General features: G+C 33.6%; 1 protein-coding gene across 2 annotated transcripts in view; it reads right to left on the bottom strand.

Moving 5' to 3' along the window:
* Positions 1–4,373: 4,373 nt before the first annotated feature.
* Positions 4,374–19,284, bottom strand: part of LOC142613577 (uncharacterized) — a 47,829-nt gene continuing 32,918 nt past the window's right edge. For both annotated transcript variants that reach the window (XM_075785971.1, XM_075785972.1), the window contains exons 23-35: positions 16,991–17,038; positions 16,514–16,621; positions 15,103–15,177; positions 13,836–13,886; positions 12,610–12,753; positions 12,382–12,512; positions 9,675–9,762; positions 7,972–8,031; positions 7,665–7,905; positions 6,429–6,580; positions 5,935–6,005; positions 5,178–5,334; positions 4,374–4,815 (exon numbers count right to left, since the gene is read on the bottom strand). In XM_075785971.1, the coding sequence (XP_075642086.1) occupies positions 4,651–4,815; positions 5,178–5,334; positions 5,935–6,005; positions 6,429–6,580; positions 7,665–7,905; positions 7,972–8,031; positions 9,675–9,762; positions 12,382–12,512; positions 12,610–12,753; positions 13,836–13,886; positions 15,103–15,177; positions 16,514–16,621; positions 16,991–17,038 (1,491 nt within the window). In that variant the 3' untranslated portion in view covers positions 4,374–4,650. The remainder of the gene's footprint in view (positions 4,816–5,177; positions 5,335–5,934; positions 6,006–6,428; positions 6,581–7,664; positions 7,906–7,971; positions 8,032–9,674; positions 9,763–12,381; positions 12,513–12,609; positions 12,754–13,835; positions 13,887–15,102; positions 15,178–16,513; positions 16,622–16,990; positions 17,039–19,284) is intronic.

Here is a 19,284-nt window from a genome sequence, read left to right as displayed (position 1 = left end):
ACGATAATATGAAGAGGAATCTGTTAAATTAATGATGTAATACAAAATTAAGGAGATGAAGAATTTAGACTAGAGAGTAAATGTCATATAAATTAGAAATTAGTTATTATGTGGTGTAACTAATAAGTTGATTGTTTTTTTAATCATAATTTTTGTTTCTTTAGTGCATTGAAGTTAGTATAAATTTTTTGTAATATCATGTTGATGTTTAATTGACTTATTAAAATATCATACAAAATTTATGATATCACATTTATGTTGTTGAAGTATGATAGTGGTATGTTAAACATTAAGTGAAAATAGTAATATGTAAAGAAGGTGGGGTGGAAAGTTAAATGAAAAATTACTTTAACAAAGCATCATCACATGGCAATGGCAAAACTGCATAATCTCTCACATGATATTTTTGCTTCCTAATATAATTTTTTTTTTTTTTATACAAGATAGAATTTCTACTCTAGCCTAATCTAAGTGTATATGTGTGTGAAGCTCCCTCTTGGAGACTTGAACCCCGGCCCTTGCCCTCCACACCCCACAAGCATTTATACTTGTAGAGTGACTACCGCACCAAGGGAGAGCGGTGGTAATTTTAAAAAAAAAAAAACATATAAAATACTTATTTATACTTATTAATGTGTATTTACTTCATTGATATATTCAGTGAACTAAAAAATTGACATAAATTCCAACTTTGATGCGGTGAAAACCTAAACGAGAGAGTTTCAAAAAATGTGTCACTTGACAGAATCTCATGCTTTCTTACATGAGATCTATGCTTTTATATATAAATTAATTTGTTGTTCGAATCGGGTATAATAGTGGCTGTTAATTCGTTTGGTAACGTTGTTTGTATTTTTTGGAAATATGTGTGAGTAAAAAAGTGTATAGAAATGTGTGTAATATTGTTTAAACACTGAAAACATATGTTTAAACTCCTATAACAAACAAACCCGTTTTGTAGTGTCCTAGATTCTTTGGCCCTAGACAAGAGAAAGTCTGACCCCAAAAAAATAAAATAAAGAATGTAGATTGCATCAGTGTGGAATTGCCTATTTGAAAGCTCCTTTACATGTAGTAATGTGTTTGGTTTCGATTGGATCAATGGTGTCATGTTGACCTTCTCTGTTTGGCCTGGTATTTCAATCCGGATATAATATTTCCTGTGCCTGCATTATAATATACATGCAACTATACATCCACACACACACACACACACACACACACACACACATATACCTTTTTATTTTTATTTTTTATAAACATCCATTTATGCATACATTATATACAAATACACTCAAAACATATATATAATATACTTGTTCAATCCATTAAGCCCACTCTCACCCTCTCCAACATTCTAACAAAAATGGTAAATCATCTCTCTCTCTCTCTAATAGCATATGTTTGAAATGGTACTAAATTTCAGGCAACACGTTGCAAAGAAAAGGCAGTATTAGTAACAGTTTATGTGGAGCGTCCAAGAAAGAGGAAGGTGTCAACAAATCATCGTCAACATCAACATCAACATCACCACCATAATCATTATCTTCATCACACCACCAAAAGAGGGGTAACCCAAGTCAACCATGGTGCTCATGGACCTGGTAATAAAGGGTATGATAGGAGAGCCCAGCTGCTTCAGTACTCTAAACATCTACGGGAGTCTTCTCAATCAGCAACAACCACACCCTTACCATTAAGGCCAACCTCATCCAGCAACCAGCAACCTTCAACCCAAGTACAAACTTGTATCTTACATTTATTGTATATTGTATATACTTGGTCGAGCGTTCTTATCAAAGCTTCCTTTTGTGTGTGTGTTTTCTTTTGTCAATTTTATTTGTGCACACAACTGTTACAATTTATCAGTTAGACTAATTTAAAGTTTTCAACCCCACCGCAAATCCTAAATCATTTACTATATATTGTGCTAGCTAGGACAAGATTTTTGGCATCATAATTATTGCTTATAATACCTAATCTTTGAGCCAGGCTGCATTTAAATCCTTGATTGCATCATTTACCATTTTACTTTAATTACAAATATTTTGCATCATTACAGAAAGGATTTTTTTTTTTTTTTTTTAAATCATTCGACACCTTAGGAGGAAGAATTTGAACCTTGAACGTCTCAATTAGAAATATTAGGAAGTGTCAGTTAAGTTATTAGGCCCTTCGGCCAATTTTACATATAGAATTTTGTAATATTTCATACAGAGAATGAAGAATGTCAACTTAACCATTTTGATACCCTACAATATCCTACTTGTTTCTATAAGCTTTCTTGTTTATGAAGATGCTAACATTGGATGTAATTGAGTATTTATTTTCAATTTTGATTTGTCAGATTGCCGCTTTTCAGAGAAAGCGAAAACAAGACAGAGCACCAGCTTGCCTTGGCATTTGGAAAATCTTGCTTCCAAACTTCTTCAGATATTTGATATGTTCCAAAGCTAGGAAAGAGAGAAAGAAGAAGAAACACCGTGGGTCAAAAAGCAATACGCTTAGAGAAGCAGGGATTTATTTCAAAACTGTCTTCAACATTACAAAAGAATAGGTGAAGCATCATTTATATGAATACAAATCTACAGGGTGTATTATGCAACTCAATAGAATGGAAGTAAAAAAAAATGTCAGAATTGAATTTTTCATTAGGTTTAGAGATTATGTGATCCATAATATACAATAAAACCACTTTCTTTTTTCTTTTTCTTTTTTGCCTTGTGAATTTTGTTCTATTCCATGCTAAAGAAACTTAAGATACAAAAATTTCAGTGCCCACAGAAATGCAATAAACTTTTAGAAATCAACGCAGAGAAGGGATTCACTGACCATCGCAATAATACTCTCTCACATATGCTGATGATAACTTGATAAGAAACAAACATGCGTTCATAGGTATCTGACATTGTGATGGATATTGTAGCAGAAAACCTGAGGACACGGACAAAGTTGTTCTCTATACTATGTTGTAGGGATCTTCTCCAAAACATCGTCACTATATATATAAAAGCAGAAACCTCATACGGGAGAATATGAGATTCTGCCATATGGCACACTTTATGAAGAGAATTGAAATACCTTAACTCATATTAGAGATAAGAACAAATTAATTATTGACTTTTGGTTTTATTTGGTTCAATGTTTTAAGACTTTTCTAATTAAAAAAAGATATTCTTTGTATTATTTGGTTCAATGTTTGAAGACATTTCATCTCTCACGCATACACACAAAACACTTTGCATTTTAAAATTCACTCTTTTCACCTCTTGCACTTCTAGCCCTTTATATATACCTATCTATTGCCCTTCATGCTATCCCATGACAAATACATATAGACAAAAAATAATGTCACTTACCTTCAATCTTTCAAGACACCTACCTAACTCTAACATTGTTGCTTCATCTACTCCTACCCCGTTTGAGTTGGCTACAACCAAGGAAGAAGGATTTGCGTTTTATATTGAGTGACAATGGTGATTACGATTTTGATGTCAACGTCCAATGTTGTAAATTTGTGGGTTTTGTAAATGATGTGATTAACTGTGGGTGTTTGAGATGTATATTTTGTTTTAGAATTAAGGATAGAGAAAGACATATTCTATAAGAAATTTTATTCTATAATTTTTCTCCGAAGTTTTTTTTTTTTTTTTTTTTTCATTACTTCAATTGAATAATTATAATGAATATGTGTATGCAATTTATAATTGTTACTTTTTTTGATGAACTCATTACTAATAAAGTTTTATAACAACTATGCTATGATACATATACAACATTCTCCAAAATCATCTTATATAAAATATTACAATATTATTCGTGCATTGCACGAGTAACTTACTAGTTATGTATTAAATCTTATGATTTATTAAATCATTTAAACAAGTCACATGACTTTTAAATAAGTCATTCAACTAAAAGTATAGTCTTCCCAATTGCCATGTAATAGGTAGAAGAAACTTTCATCCAAACTAGTTTGAAGGAAAATTCTACCATTTAAAAAATAAAATTTATCCAATAATTTGGACCATATTATTGATAGTGTCATGAAGCAACATCATATCGAAACAAATGTGTCACCAATTGGTCACTTGAATTGGTTTTGGCATTAAATATTTTGATGAGTAAACAGGAATTTTATTAAACAAAGCCAAAGAATGGAATCTAATTGTTACATTTCTTCTTCTTTTTTGAAGGTAATTGTTACATTTCCATCATTCTACCATTGTTTAATCCAAGTATTATTTGTCAAAAAGGCCAACAATGACAACAATAATAATTTGGACCATATTATTGATAGTATCATGAAGCAACATCGTATCAAAACAAATGTAACATCAATTAGTCACTTGAATTGGTTTTGGCAATATATATTTTGATGAGTAAACAGGAATTTTATTAAACAAAGTCAAAGAATGGAATCTAATTGTTACATCTCCATCATTCTACCATTGTTTAATCCACATATTATTTGTCAAAAAGGCCAACAATGAGAACAGCGCCATCAAAGAATATTCAAAAATGGATCAATATATGAATCTAATACAAATAAAAGGAAGCATGTGGTTTGTAAAATCATTTGCTGCTGAGGCATTAGATCCAGAAAATCCCTGACTATAATTGAAAGACAACATTGTGTTTAATGAAGATCTATCGGGACCTTTGCTGCCGAGTATACTCCCAGAGAGCAATGGCACCACTGACATGAACATTGAGAGATCTAACGACTCCCAATTGTGGAATCTCAATGCAAGCATCTAAAATATGTATTATATCCACAGGTATACCCTCCTTTTCCCGCCCAAGGACGAGGACCTGACAAAATGATGAAATGACCATAACAATAAATATACAGAGAATTGAATAAAATTTTCAATTTTATAATAAATTAATTGGAAGCACTTCCACGAATGTAAAATTAAAACTGGAAAATTGAGAAAAGGAAGAGAAGAAATTGGCAAAGTTTACTCCCTTTTCCTCTTGACCAACAGAACCCAACTAAACTCCCCCCCCCCCCCCCCCCTCTTTTATGAGCACAGATTAAGTGAACCTACTTTTACTATCATTACAATAAGAATGTAAGACGAATAGAGATGAATGTAATGTACTTCATCAAGTTCCACTGACTTTTTCAATATTAAATGAACTGGAAGGTCTGAGTTTGCAGAACAACTTACTGTCTTTGTGGGAAAGACAAACTGGTCAAGAGGAATACTATTTGCAGTTTGCTCTAATCCCAATATAGAGAAGCCTTCTCGTTTCTTTTTCTCCAAGAAAACTTTCACACTATTCACAGGGACTTCTATGATAGGAACCCACTTCTCTGCTGTCACACTAGAAAACATAACAATGGGCTTAAATGACTGACTGAAAGATTGTAAGAATATTTACTTCAAAACCTATAAATATGAAATAATATATAGAAACCTTGATGTGAGAGGGGAGAAAACACCAAATGTGTGGATTTTGTAAGGGTGTTTGAACAATATAGCAGATTAGAAAAAGACTATATCTAGCGAGTTAGCTTGTACCTGAGACTACTGAGAGGCAATGTAAGTATCTGATTTATAACTTAAATATTCAACAGAAGAGGTATCTATCCCAAAATAATAATAAAAAACATAAATATTCAACAGAACAGACCAAATCACATGAATTTTCAATATTAGGTGATTCTCCCACATCTGAAACTGCTATACTGCTGCTTTATTATACCTTATTAAGTTTAAATCACTTCATTATGAAAAACCCCATGCTAGTTGACACAAATTCAAATTCTAAAGGTACTCAACCCTTAAATTTCAAATAAGTTTTATAGGAAAGATTCTCTATGAGAAAGCTGCCATTTATCAAACATGATGTAGAGATTATATTTCAGATACAACTAAGATCCAATGTAGGTATAGAATGTAGGGTAGTGGACTATCATCAAACCTGATGAGTTGGAACTGTTTATCACTTAATATATTTGCATCTGCAATGGCCAATCCTGATGCCTTAAACACCTGCAAGGAATAACAATTGGCATAAAAAAGAAGACGAGTGAGATAATTAATATCGCCAAAACATGAAATGGCAGAAGTATAAGTTGATAAACTACCAACTGTCCCAAAAGCTTAAGCTATTTGGAAATAATGAATTTAATCATTTAACTAATATTCTAACACACCCCCTCACATGTGGACCCAAACTCCCCCTTAATAAGTGGGGCCCAGGATATGGGTTTCTGACATTTAAAAAGAAAGGGAGAATGAACGCAAGGTTCAAACTTATGATCAACTGTTTTATTTATATATTAAATTACAGATTATCCCAAAAGCTTAAACTATTAGGAAATATTCTAAAACAACTCAAGAGAGGAGAAAAAGGGGGTGCTGGGGGTAGAGAAAGAAAAAAAAAAACCTAGTATTATGAGCACCATAACATACCTCACATGTTCGTGCCAATCCAGCAAGGTTAGGTATACGATCAAGCAGTGATGCTACCAGGATAAAAGTTTGCTGACTAGCTTTTACTCTTTCCATAGCCAGACTTCTAGACTGCAACAGCTGATCTAGAAGCTGATCATCCTTTTCCATTTCTGCTTCACATAGTGCAGTTGAGAACTTCGTTAGAAGAGAAAGATAACAATTTTCATTTGCAATACAGTTATGAAACACTTAAAACTTCTAGACTGCCAAAACGATTTGTTGCATTTCTTGATGAGGACAGGGTGGAGCGCGGCAAGCTCCTCTACCCACAAAAGGGGTTCAAAGAGAGCACCGGTACCAGTGAAGATCCCTCAAGGGATGGAGGCGGAAATTCATCAAGTCCAGCCTATGACAGAAGTCTAGAGATTTCATTATTGGTTTGGGAATTCCACGTAGGCTAAAAGAATATTAAAGAGGTGCAGTGATCCTATTAAAAGTGGTAGTCCTAAATTGATAAGTAGGGAAACGTGGTAGTCCCTATAAATAGAGAGGTGGTGTACCTTTGGGGGGTATGAGAGTTAGAAGAAAAAATTTGTCTAGTTAGAGAGTCTGTTAGTGTGAGAAAACCTGTGGGTGTATTGGGGATTTGAGTTAGTTTATGTTTGTGAGGATAATGAGAGTTTAAGTTATTGATAGTGGATTTTTGTTGGCGTTGCCCGTGGATATAGGCATAGAGTTTATCGAGCCAAGTTGAATTTTCTGCCATGTGTTGCTTGATATTTTATTGTTTTGCATTTTTTTTTTTTAAACAGTTTGGTCTCAAAGCTTCCACTAACACAGCACAAACAGTGGATGACAAGGAATGGGAAACAGTATCTTGTGTGGGAGTATATCTAGGCAGGATACTCGTACCCATTTCATGCTGGGTTTCACCAGGATTCTTCATTCTTCTCCACAAAGGGAAGCAAAGAGTTAGCACACCAGAAGATGATGATGAAGATTAAGCAATAACAAGGCCCATCTTTGATGACTAAGATCTTTATCTAGATCTTATTGAGGAAAATATATTAAGCAGTTTAGTTCAGGACAGCTAGAATGGTAAAATATTATTATCTAATGCAGGGTGATGTCTATAACAAAGTAGATAGGTGGTGTGCTTCTGCTTGAATGAATTGAGTATTAACAAACAATAATATAGTACAACTATCTGCGTCCTCTTCATCCCTCTAATTAACTTCATGAAATTATACATACCGACAAGTTGTTCATAAATTTCTTTGTTGCCGAAGAAGGAACTGACACTGGTTTCATTCTTCTCATGTTTGGAGAGAGTAACCTTCTTTTGAAAATCCAAACAAGTATCTTTAGGCTGCTGGATAAGCAAATTTTCTCCTTTGGCATTAGATGATAGATCCATGCGGTCAGGATCTAAGCTCTCATTCTTGATAGTCACCACATCCCTTGCCATTGAACATCTAAGATCTTCCCTGACATCCTGCAACACTGTAAATGAGATACAAACCCCAAAAAAGATGGCAGTAAAAAGTTATCAAGCTCTTACATTTAGGAAGGTGAGTACTTGCTCCAAAAGGGATATTGGGACGCATTCGAACTCAAGTTCCTTTAACATAGACCCAAAGAGAGAAAAAAAAAATTAGAGACATAAAATATTAAAAGGGATATTATCAAATGCTGGTCCCACTTAGTAGGGTGTAGGGTCCTGGAAATTATTATTTACAAAATGTAGAGAATAATCTCAAAAGCCATGAAGCAGCATTAGTAAAAACTAGTCTCATCACACGCACTTCGCACGTGCGATGAGGCTTTGTTTTAGCAAAAAAAAAAAATCTGTATTTCTATTTTATATATATAATTTTTATTTTGAAAATCTAATTATAAGTGGATAAAACAATTTGAAAATTAGCAGAAGAGTAGTCCTATTTTTTAGGCAATGTTTTAGTGGAAGTTAGAGTTGCATTTTCACTGAATTGTCCTTTTTTTTGTCTCTACTTAAACATAAGGGTAAGGACATTTTTGAACTAAAAAAGTCAGGAATCTAAACAAGGTAAGCCCCTTAAATAATAGCATCAATAATGGATTCCATTTAGTGAATTTATCAAGACAGAATGTAGAGAAAAAAATGCTGACTCACTTGCAATGTTTGATAGATGCCTAATATTGACACATTTCAATCAATTTTTACTGACTGGCTTCAGGAAATTAGGAATTAGGTATCAGAGGACATCATCATACAAACATGAAAATTTAATATGGAAATGGAAGTGTTTGTACATATGATGCCATGTAGAATTGGAAGAAAAAGATTGAAATGATGGTTTCCAAATTTCACCTATACCTTTGAGATTAAAAAAAAGAAAAAAGATTTTCTTATGAAATGTTTATTATTAGCGTTGATAGCTCTCTCCTTTAAAGCAAATGCCGTAGAAGCTGACATCAGGCTATTGGTGTTTTGTTCCTACATGTACTGGGTTAATCAAATGTTTCTTTCTGAACATTAAACTTATAACTCGAATTTTCTGAAAGAACAATAAATTTGTATAACATGAACTGACTATAGAAAACCCCTGAACAAAAATTCATATAGTTCAGCAATATGAAAATAAAGTATATACCCAGATTTGTACTCAAAGGATAAAACTGCCCCTCTCAGCAGTTTTACAGTTCTAAAAAGAAATAATAATAACAAAAATAAAGATCTATTGCTTTTTTGAAGGTAAAATGTCCTTCAAATTAAAAGTACCTTAGATATTTAAATTAAGAGAACAGAAAAGTACATTTGTGATATTGGGTACCATATCCTCATGAAACAAATCATATAAGAGAAAAACATGTCAGAAGTTAAAATCTAGGATGGAAGCCTCATTTATTGGATTTTTAAAAATGTATTTTGGTGCATATATATTCCTTAGGGGGTAAGATATTTTACCTGATATAGTTTTCAAGTTCCAGAACCATCATTACTAATTACAAGGAGGAAAGAATATTCCATTACTGCTTGCATGGTAATTCAAACACATGCAACTGTGTTCTAAGTTCTCCTATTACTACAACCATAGAGACTATTTGCTATACTTCTTTTTGCTTCATGTTTGCCTACAGTGTTGACGGGTTTTTTCTTTTCCCTTTTCTTTAACAGTATTGGCCTACAGGATCATAAAAGGTTTCATAATTTCTCCATACCTCCTATTTATGCTTCTTTTATAAAAGGCTAAAATTGCAAACTTAAACAAAGAAATCCCTGACCTCAACCCGATTGATGAAAATTCCTGCTGGAGTGACGGAGATTTTGGGATCATAGGCATCAAGATATCCTTCCATTGATGCTCGTAAGCTGAAATAGAATCAAACAAAGCTACTATGTCAAGCTTTCTACAAAGCATATGTATAACTAGAGGCATGAAATCAAAAGAGCCTATCAGCTATGCTTTTATTGGCTCAAGTTATGCTTTTCTGCCTACTAGCAGTAACAAACATGTTCACACTGTTTGCTAGAAGTGCTTACACATCAGTTTTTCTGCCAATTTATCAGATATAGTAGAACAACTAGTTCTCTTCCCATTTAACAAGTAAACCAAAGAAGCCAACTAGTTTAAACATAACTATAAGTAAGGTGTAGCAATACAACTCTGGAACATATAACCAATAACAACATTAGTTAATTCAACTATATTTTTGGGACAAGCAAATTACCAAAATCTCTCTTATAGGCTGTGACTTCCTAGAAATCTATCTGAAGAACCCACCAAAGTCAAAGACTACACTGAAAAATGCAAAAGAATCATAATTTGAAAACTACAAGAAATGGACAAGGCACTTGGTTTTTGCCATGTATTTAATGCATGACAGTAATGATGGCCTTGCTTAGAGTTCTTCAAAATATATGAATACCCTTGTGTTTTAAAAATTGCAATTGACATAGGTCCACCATGTTTTATAAATTGACATTATATTCTATAGCACTTAAAACAAAAAAGAAAAGTATTTCTCTTTATAAGTAAGTTTTGGCCCCAGGGAGGGGGAAGGGGAGATTGGAACCTGTGACCCCAGTTTCATGAGACATGGTGCCCAGTCGATTGTGATAACCCTTGGGGTTATGGAAGATGAATATATATAATTTCGAAAAACAAGAATATCTGATTCCAAAAAGAAAAATGAAGACTTTGGAATTGAAGTCGCATTCATAGCACATACAATTGGACTGCAATTCTGCTGGCTACGTAACGGCTATACTTCCATTTACAAACTTTCAGACATCATTCTCACTGACCCTCATAGACTGCACCAAATCCACATCACATACCTAAATGAAACTACCCAAAACAAGCTAATACATAATGAAATACAAATTTGGGTCATTCTACTAGGCTCATTTTCTCTGTTGTTGATATGGAACCATTTATCCTTTTAGAACAATGGTCAAGTGATTAAATTCATAATTTCCAATCAACTTTAAATTTTGGGATTAGTGATATTTTATATCATGTTATCAGAGTAGGTGCCAGGTGGTCTTCTATTCAAAACTTGTCTCTGCCCAACCGCTCTTCTAAAAATTAAAAATTTCCATGTGTTGGGGATCATTATTGAAGGGGAGTTTGGGCCCATATAAAAGTTGGAGTTTAGAATAGTTTGAATTTCCTATCAGCTTAAGTTTTCTGGATTATTGGTAAGCTATCACATGAATTTCCATGCATAATATACAAAATTTTGCTCCAGGACTCCTAGTCACTTTATTTGATTACTCTACTACATCAAAATGGGAATTAAGTAGTTCTAGCAGCAGCATCTCCATTGAATCAAACATTTAAAACAATTGTTAGATTCCAAAATATGCATCATCCGGACTTATCAGATTGTTGCTTATTATGCAATACTACCATTTGGAAAATCACAGCCAACTTCTAACCACTACCACCATAAACACCAACCAGGCTCAACAATAATTTTTTCATTTATTTTTAATAATCAAGTCTTAACCCCAAGGGAGGACAAAGGGGAGGGATTCAAACTGGTGACATCAGCTTTATGAGATGTGGTCACCCACCCAATTCTGTTACCCCTTGGTCTCAACAATAATTTCGTTAATAAATATTTTGAATTAATATTGATCAACAACTAAATATCTATGCACATTTCCCCCAATATAAACCAGAATCATGACCATACCTAAAATTTTAACATAAAAAATAACTCAAATTTCCTATGATGGAAATCTAATTATATAAAATGATAAAAGAAACCTCAGGTTGAGTGGGATTTTTATTAGGCATGAGGCTCGGTCATGTGTCTATTAAGGTTTTTGTTAATAGAATTTTCTTTTTCAAATGTTATTTAGAAGAGGATATAGGTCAATATACAACAAACAGACCAAACCACTCCTAAAAGCTTAGGATCTCAAATTCAATAAATCTAAAAATTCAAATAAAAGAACTCAAATGCATTCTGCCCACCCACGGCAGCCATCCAGTCATATAAACTTCTCAACACTGATTTTTTGATGACATGATTAGGACATTCAACACCACCCAAGTTTAGCTAGTCCATTGACGCCAAATTTTCCACATTACAAACAAGGGAATAGTTTTCCAAATCTTAGTTCTCCTGACAATAAAATCTTCCTTGCCAAAAGTCCATCATCTGAATCACCGTCCTTAGCACAACCCATGAAGCCAATGTCATTCAAAGTACAACAAATGAATAAAGTTATCATGCCAAGGACAGTGATTTAAAAAGACAAAAACGCAAAAATTAAGCATGTGTTGGACTGTTGACAAAAATAGGTATGTGTTAATTGATCAAATGAAATGCTATCATACAAAAAATGTAGTGTGAAAGATTAATGTTTTTTCAAAAGTTACTTAATAAATGCATGCTAACACACAAAGTTCATGGTCTAACAAATTATATTCTTTTCAGAAACATAAGGTCCAAAAACTATTAGTAAATATCATACCGCCTGCAATCAGAGTTATTAGCCAGGTATGATTTCAAATCCTCAAAGCATCTTTTCTCTAAAGGCATTGTTTGAGAGGCTCCAGAACCCGAAGTAGGAAACAGTTTGCAAAGAACTTGGTATACTAGTAACTGCAAGAACAAAAAAGACTCGTCATAAATAATAATTCCAACCCCCACCCCCCTAAAGTTGTAAAACAGAAGATTCACCAGCTTCACAAAAACTGACCTGGGTGAAACCACGTAAGCTGTGGTGATGTGATGTCAATAATGGAACTATAGGAGGAAGTAATTCATCCAAATGCCTATATTGAACTGCTTCAGATGCATGGAGGATGACATTAGCTGCTATAAATACATAAGAAGAGAGTGCCTGCATTTGACGTCCAGCAAGGATGATAATGTTGAGTACCACAATTAATGTTGACTACTAAAATTCAAGCAATTAATAACGCTGAGCAATGACAGCACCATTTCAGCCAACAATATAAATATGAAGTTAGTCAGGATTAAAATTTGCTCCAAGCCACAGCAGAAAATCATATTGAATACAGTGAGCCTACTAGGTATCATTCTGAAAACCAGCACTTCTAAAACATCATTTTCTTCAATAATATAATTTTAGAAAAAATGAAGTAACCAGTAGTGCATGGAAAAAAAAAAAAGATACTTTATTCATTACTTAGTATCTGGCTAACTCCAAAATGTGGGGGTGGGGGGGTGGGGGGGGGGAGAGAGAAGATACTTTATAGCTTATTCATTACATAGGATCTGGCTAACTCCAAAATGTTGGGATTAAGGCTTCATTAAGTTGAGTTTAGGTCATATCTAGAGCCCATCATAGTAATATGATTAATATCACATACATTATCACAGAGTGAAGTTTAAGATCATCACTGACATCCTTGGTCCTTAAAACTCTGTTGGTGTCACTTTCCAATGAAATTATCCTTCTCAAACTCTCTCTTTAATTAAATCAAGACAATGAAACTGGAAATATTAAGGAAAGGCGTCAAGTGTTCATACTGCAAATAGTCATATGGAAACACTTGGCCGTTCATGACATCATGATGGCATTGTACATTTAAGGAATAAATTCTACACTCTTTCAAAGCCAAACAAGCGTAAGAGAAAGATGGATGCCTTGCGGTCCTTGCTGAAGGGCTCATCTCTCTTATTGTCATTATACTTGCCATTTTATTATCTTCGTAATAAAAAAATAAAAAAAAATTTACAAGTAAAAATTATAAGGAAAAACCCAGGGATGCAACCAAATCACATAAGATACTACAAAAGAGAAACAACGTTATAAAATGAAAAAGATAAAAATAAATTACGCTAAAAACTTTATTAATCCAAAAGGTATGAAAGTGCAAAGTAGCTTGCCATCCAACCATATAAACTGCAAAGGATATTTTAGTTTATGATCACATAATGTCCCAACACAATATTTACCTGGGGCTTCATGTCATAATCTCGAAGTATAGGAACTAAATTCTCTCCAACCTGTCATTTAAATAACAATGCAAGAATTAATAAGAGAAGCCTTCATCTTATAAAGGCAGTGATGAAACAATAACTAAAGGTGCCAAAACATTGTCCATAAAACCATGTAAGCACAAAAATTAAAAATCTAAGCAGGCATGAGAGTTACATCCTTAAATCAACTCATTGACACAAACACTACAAACATGACATTCACAATTTGGTAATAACATAAAAAGAATTAAAAATCTATTTTTTTTCTATCACATAAGATGTGGGATGGATTAAAAACCTGCTTTAACACAAGCCACTTCAATAGCTTCACAGTTTTCTATCAGTGAAGCTAGTTTTAACACAAGCCACAACCTGCTTAACATAAAATAAATAATGTTCTTTATTTTCTTTTTAAGTAAATGATGGGCTATTAAGAAGCCACATATTCATAAAATGAGTGTCACTGAAATGAAAATGTTAAGATGGATAAGTAAAAATACAGGGAAACGCTAGATTTGGAATTAAATTTTTTTTGTTAAAGATAGAGGTGGCCCCTATTGATGAAAAGATGAGAGAGGGTCGTTTTAGATGGTTTGATCATGTGTAGAGTAGAGTGATTAATGCACTAATGAGGAAGAGTGAGTTGATTCAAGTTAAAGGAATAATAGAGAAAGACCTAAAATACCGTCAGTAGAGTAATAATAAAGGAAATGTCAATTAAGAAGGTTATTGTGAGTATGATTTTGGGTAGGATAGAATGGTGTAAATGAAATAGCCGACCCAAATTAGTCTGTTGAGGATCCATAACCGACCCCTAAGTTTTGGGACTAAGGCTTAATTTTGGATATGATAGAATGGTGCAAAATAAATAGCCAACCCTGTTAGTCAACAAAAAACATTAAAGAAAGTGCTCTTTCTTAATCTTTTAAGTCAAAACTGGCCCACGGGGTGGGTGAGAGGTCATGGGTTCTATCCTGCAGGGTGTGAGTCAATTTACCAAGCAAAAATTTTTTAAGACAAAACTGAAGAACAAGTTAAGTGCAGACAATATAAGCAAATAGTTAATATAAATTTGGTTTTTAGTTTTTGATACATGCACACAAAAAAACATTGCTAAACTAAAGCTTCAAAAGTTGACAGGCCTTCATAAAAAAAGGTAGCTGATTTCCCTTCCCGTCTTTCACAATACCCATGAAAAAGGCTGGATGTATTTGCCTTATCAATGCAATAGAAAATTCCTTACCAATGGAGGAAACTTCAAGTAAATATTTATTGCAAATGTCTCTAAGTATTGCCGGACAGCAGGTAAATTGTTTCTCTGCAGGAAGAAGCCAAATAACAAAGTAAAATTGTTACAATTCTTCAGCAACAATACTGATGATAGTTGCAGCATAATAGAGTACAGATTCAGCAGCTTCAATCATGCATGAGCATTTTAACTCCCATCACAGGCAGATATATAACACACATCAAGCTTAACATTATCAATCAGGTTGGCTCTTCTTTAATCCAAGGTAATGATATTCTAGGTAACCACATTATTGTTAAAAAAGGAGGGAGAGAGAGAGAGATGAATATTTTCCAGTCAAACAACCCTTAATACCCCAACTCTTGAAATCACATCCTCGCTCACGAAGGTTAGACTGTGTCTAAACCAAAAAATAAATTTTGAAATTGACAAAGACTAGTTAGTGCATGTAGTGTAAGCTGTACATCATTCTAGGATTGAAAATGACCATCTGCCATTGGAAAACAATGAAAAAATAGTATTTACATTGCTTGCTTTTAAAAATAAAAAAAAACTTTTTTCAAATATATATAAGATGAGCAGTGTACGAGAAGCATCACATAATAGTCAGACACCACCCATAAAAGTTTATAACCCATTTTCACATTCCTTGAGGAGAAAATCGTAGATATGAGAAGCCTTAGAAAGGATACGATAAAGCTGTTTAAATCAGCAAGTGTGCATAAGGGAGGGGGGGGGGGGGGGGGAGAGGAGGAGGAGGGAGAGAGGGAAGCCAAATTGAAAGCATGATTGCTGTTAGAATTATGTTTAAATAATTAACTTTACCATTTCCTAACAGCTTAAACTTTTGTCTCCATGCTAACTCTCATTTAAAATGTTAAAAATCTCATATGTTGGACCCCACTTATTAAGGGGGAGTTTAGGTCCATGTGTGAAGCGAAGTGTAAGAATTATGGTCAAATGATTCAACATTTCCTAACAGCTTGAATTTTTGGGACAATCAGTAATTTAACACTTGGTAAAACGCTAGCACAATTATAGGGAATGGCAAATACAAATTAAATCTTCAAGCATTTTGCCTCTATAGCAAGTTAAGAGACTCCAACCTAGCAAAGACAGAAAATGAATTACACAAAAGTGGATCTCATGACATATGCATTTGGCCACAAGATATTAACCCTTAGCAGATATATGGAAAATAAGTCTGAAGAGGGCTCCCATGAAATTTTTTAGCAAAAATGAAACTTATTTAACAAATCATATAAACAATACAGAAAATATAATAAAAATAAAAATAATTGAAACAGTTATTCCAAGAGCAAGACCAAATTCCTGAAACAAATTAAATTTGTACAAAATATTTAATAAAGAGAACTAGAATTGCTCTGAAGCAAAATTTACGCACATATAGAGATTTGTGCAAGCTTTGTGTAACTTGCCCAAGTGAATCTTGACGAGCAAATCGTGATAAGACACATATCATCTGCCAAGCACGTATTTTGCGCCTGTGAATCTGTTAATAGTAGAAGTACAAATGATTATCTCAAAATATAGCAAAGTTCAGTATAAAAATGTACATAAGGAGAACTTATAATTAATGGTAGGAGGAACTCATTTCATTAAAATTAGGTCACTTTTCCAAACTTTTATCTGAATACAACTCAATTTTTGTTATTTTCAATTTATTAATTGAAGCATCTTTTATCTAAAGCAAAATTGCACTTATATTTTCATATTCTCCTATAATATTTTGATTTTGTGTTAAAGTAAGCCTCCCTTTATTTAGCATATGATCTTGAAGGTTTACGTAAGTTTTATTATTCAAGCTCTGAATAATCTCAACTCCCCACTTTAAAGGATTAAAAGGAAAAGGATTGCTCACCGCACTGTACTTTTTATACAACTCCTTTGAAAGATCCTTGTCATTTACCTACATCAACCAATAAATCAACACTATAATACCCTTAAAAGAAATGTGCTATTCTGCAAAAGGAAACTGGCATGCAGGCAACTTGACATGAAAAATGAACTAAAAGTAACAATAATAATCCATAGCAAGTTTATCAATCTACGCTTACTTTAGTGTATGCTGAACGTTGAGCATACAATTGTAATTCAGTCTAAAACAGATATGCTATTAAAGAAAATTAAACAGAGTATTTCATAAAAGCAATGACCAACGCTGATGAAATTCTCTGATGTAGGAAATTTCAACATGACTACTCCACAAAACACATGCATGCTGACATGGCCAGATAATGTACATGGGCATGATGAGTTGGCCAACTTTTCCACATGGGATGATGACATGGCTGAATATTCTACATGGAAATGGACCATTTCTTTAAATGGCCAAGCTGTCATCTGGAATATGTCCCTAGTTAGCCAAATTTCTCCCATGCATCTTTGCTAGGGCAAACGCTCATTCTCCTTTTTGAAAGACTTCCCCAGGAATCTCTTGCTCGCTTGCATAGCCAACAAGATTGACTAATATTAGATAAAATGGCAGGGGAGAAACTACTAAATAGGCAGTATGCAAAGGGGCACACCCAAAGAGAAAAGTCCTAGCTCCTAAAGCAAAATTTCAAGGAACCATAACAAATTAGAGAAAAAATTGTAAGTAGTCACCCAATCATGAAGAGCATGAAAGAGAAGATGCTTCAACTTCAACATTGATATCTCACAACCCTCAAAAGTCCGAGAATTTCTCTCTTATCCAAATGTACCCCATGATACACCGGAGAACAACCTTTAAAATCATACCACTAGGGTTCCTATCACACTGTCCCAGTCAGCAATCCTAGCCACTGATCTAGGCGTAGCCTTCCTAACCCCAAACAAACAAAACAGAAAACAACAAAGAGCTCTAGCTATATTGCAGCAAAGACAAATATCATCCATTGTCTCCCCACCATTTTTGCACATGCAACGCTAATCACAACAATTCTCCTTTTTCTAAGGTTTTCCATTGTTAAAATCTTCACAATGCAGCTGTCCAACTGAAAAAAGCCACTCTTCATGGAGTTTTAACTACTAAATGCTCCTCAGAGGAAAGATCCACTCCCAATATCTCTCAAAACCATTTAGCAAGTTTTAACTTCAACTCAAAACTCCTTAAAGCTGCCTAAGTCAACTTATGATCACCAACACCATACCAAGGATTCTAACTCCAAGTGAGATCAAGTATAAAATTCTAACTGGTACAAGCAATTAAATTGATTTTCAGAGGATAGAAGGGTAGTATACACATCGTTAAGAAGCAACATTAAATAAAACTGATCAATGGTGACACTGAGAAGATAAGTAGCAACATAACAAAAAATGGAAGAAGAAATGAATGCTTTCACAATAAGCTAGAGGATCATCAACTTCGGGCACAAACAATTGCAACTTTAAGGAAAAGTTCAAGATTAACGACAGAGGAGCTACAAAGACGAAAAAAACAAAAAAAAAACGAGGGGAGGTGGGGGAAGCAAAGAGAGGTAGTGAGAAATGGCAAAGTGCAGATGATTTAATGAAGGCAATAGCAAACAAGGATTTGAGTTACCTACATCAGGAAAGAAGCCTTTTAAGTTTACATAAATACATAATCATTGAAGATATGCTTAGAATGCACAGAAATAGAACCTTATTGCTCAACAATGCATTATTCAAATTATTTTGGATGCTTAACAAATCATTATTAATGCACCAGTTTATATATTCTGAATGTATATTGCAAAAGATGAAATATTTGTTTTATATATCTCTTTACATTAATGTATGTAGGTATATGTCTTTGTCATACTTAGACCTTCAACTTAAACCAGTGTAGTAGAGTATAGAATTTTTTTTTTCTTTTTTATTGGTACACTACACAGACACTCAGTGGGTGTAAAACTTGCTCACTCTTTTTTTGATAAGTAATCCTTTTTATTGATATCAAAAAAGGACACCCTAGTACACAGAAAGTGTACAGGGGTTAACAATCAAGTACAAAAATTACAAGAATCAAGAAAATAAAGGAAAGAGGTGAATGATTGGTTTTGCAAAGCAACCAAATGATCCAATAACATTCTAAAGAAAAATAACTTGAGATCCGGTATGGATGTCCCATTATTTTCAAAACACCTACTATTTCTTTCCCTCCAAAGACACCACATTAAACAATGGGGGACAAAAACCATATATGACCAT

The sequence above is a fragment of the Castanea sativa genome, chromosome 10, assembly GCF_040712315.1.
Source record: "Castanea sativa cultivar Marrone di Chiusa Pesio chromosome 10, ASM4071231v1".
In the NCBI taxonomy this organism is placed as follows: Eukaryota; Viridiplantae; Streptophyta; class Magnoliopsida; order Fagales; family Fagaceae; genus Castanea; species Castanea sativa.
The sequence above is the reverse complement of the archived record's forward strand: the minus strand, read 5'-3'. Positions and strand labels throughout refer to the sequence as shown.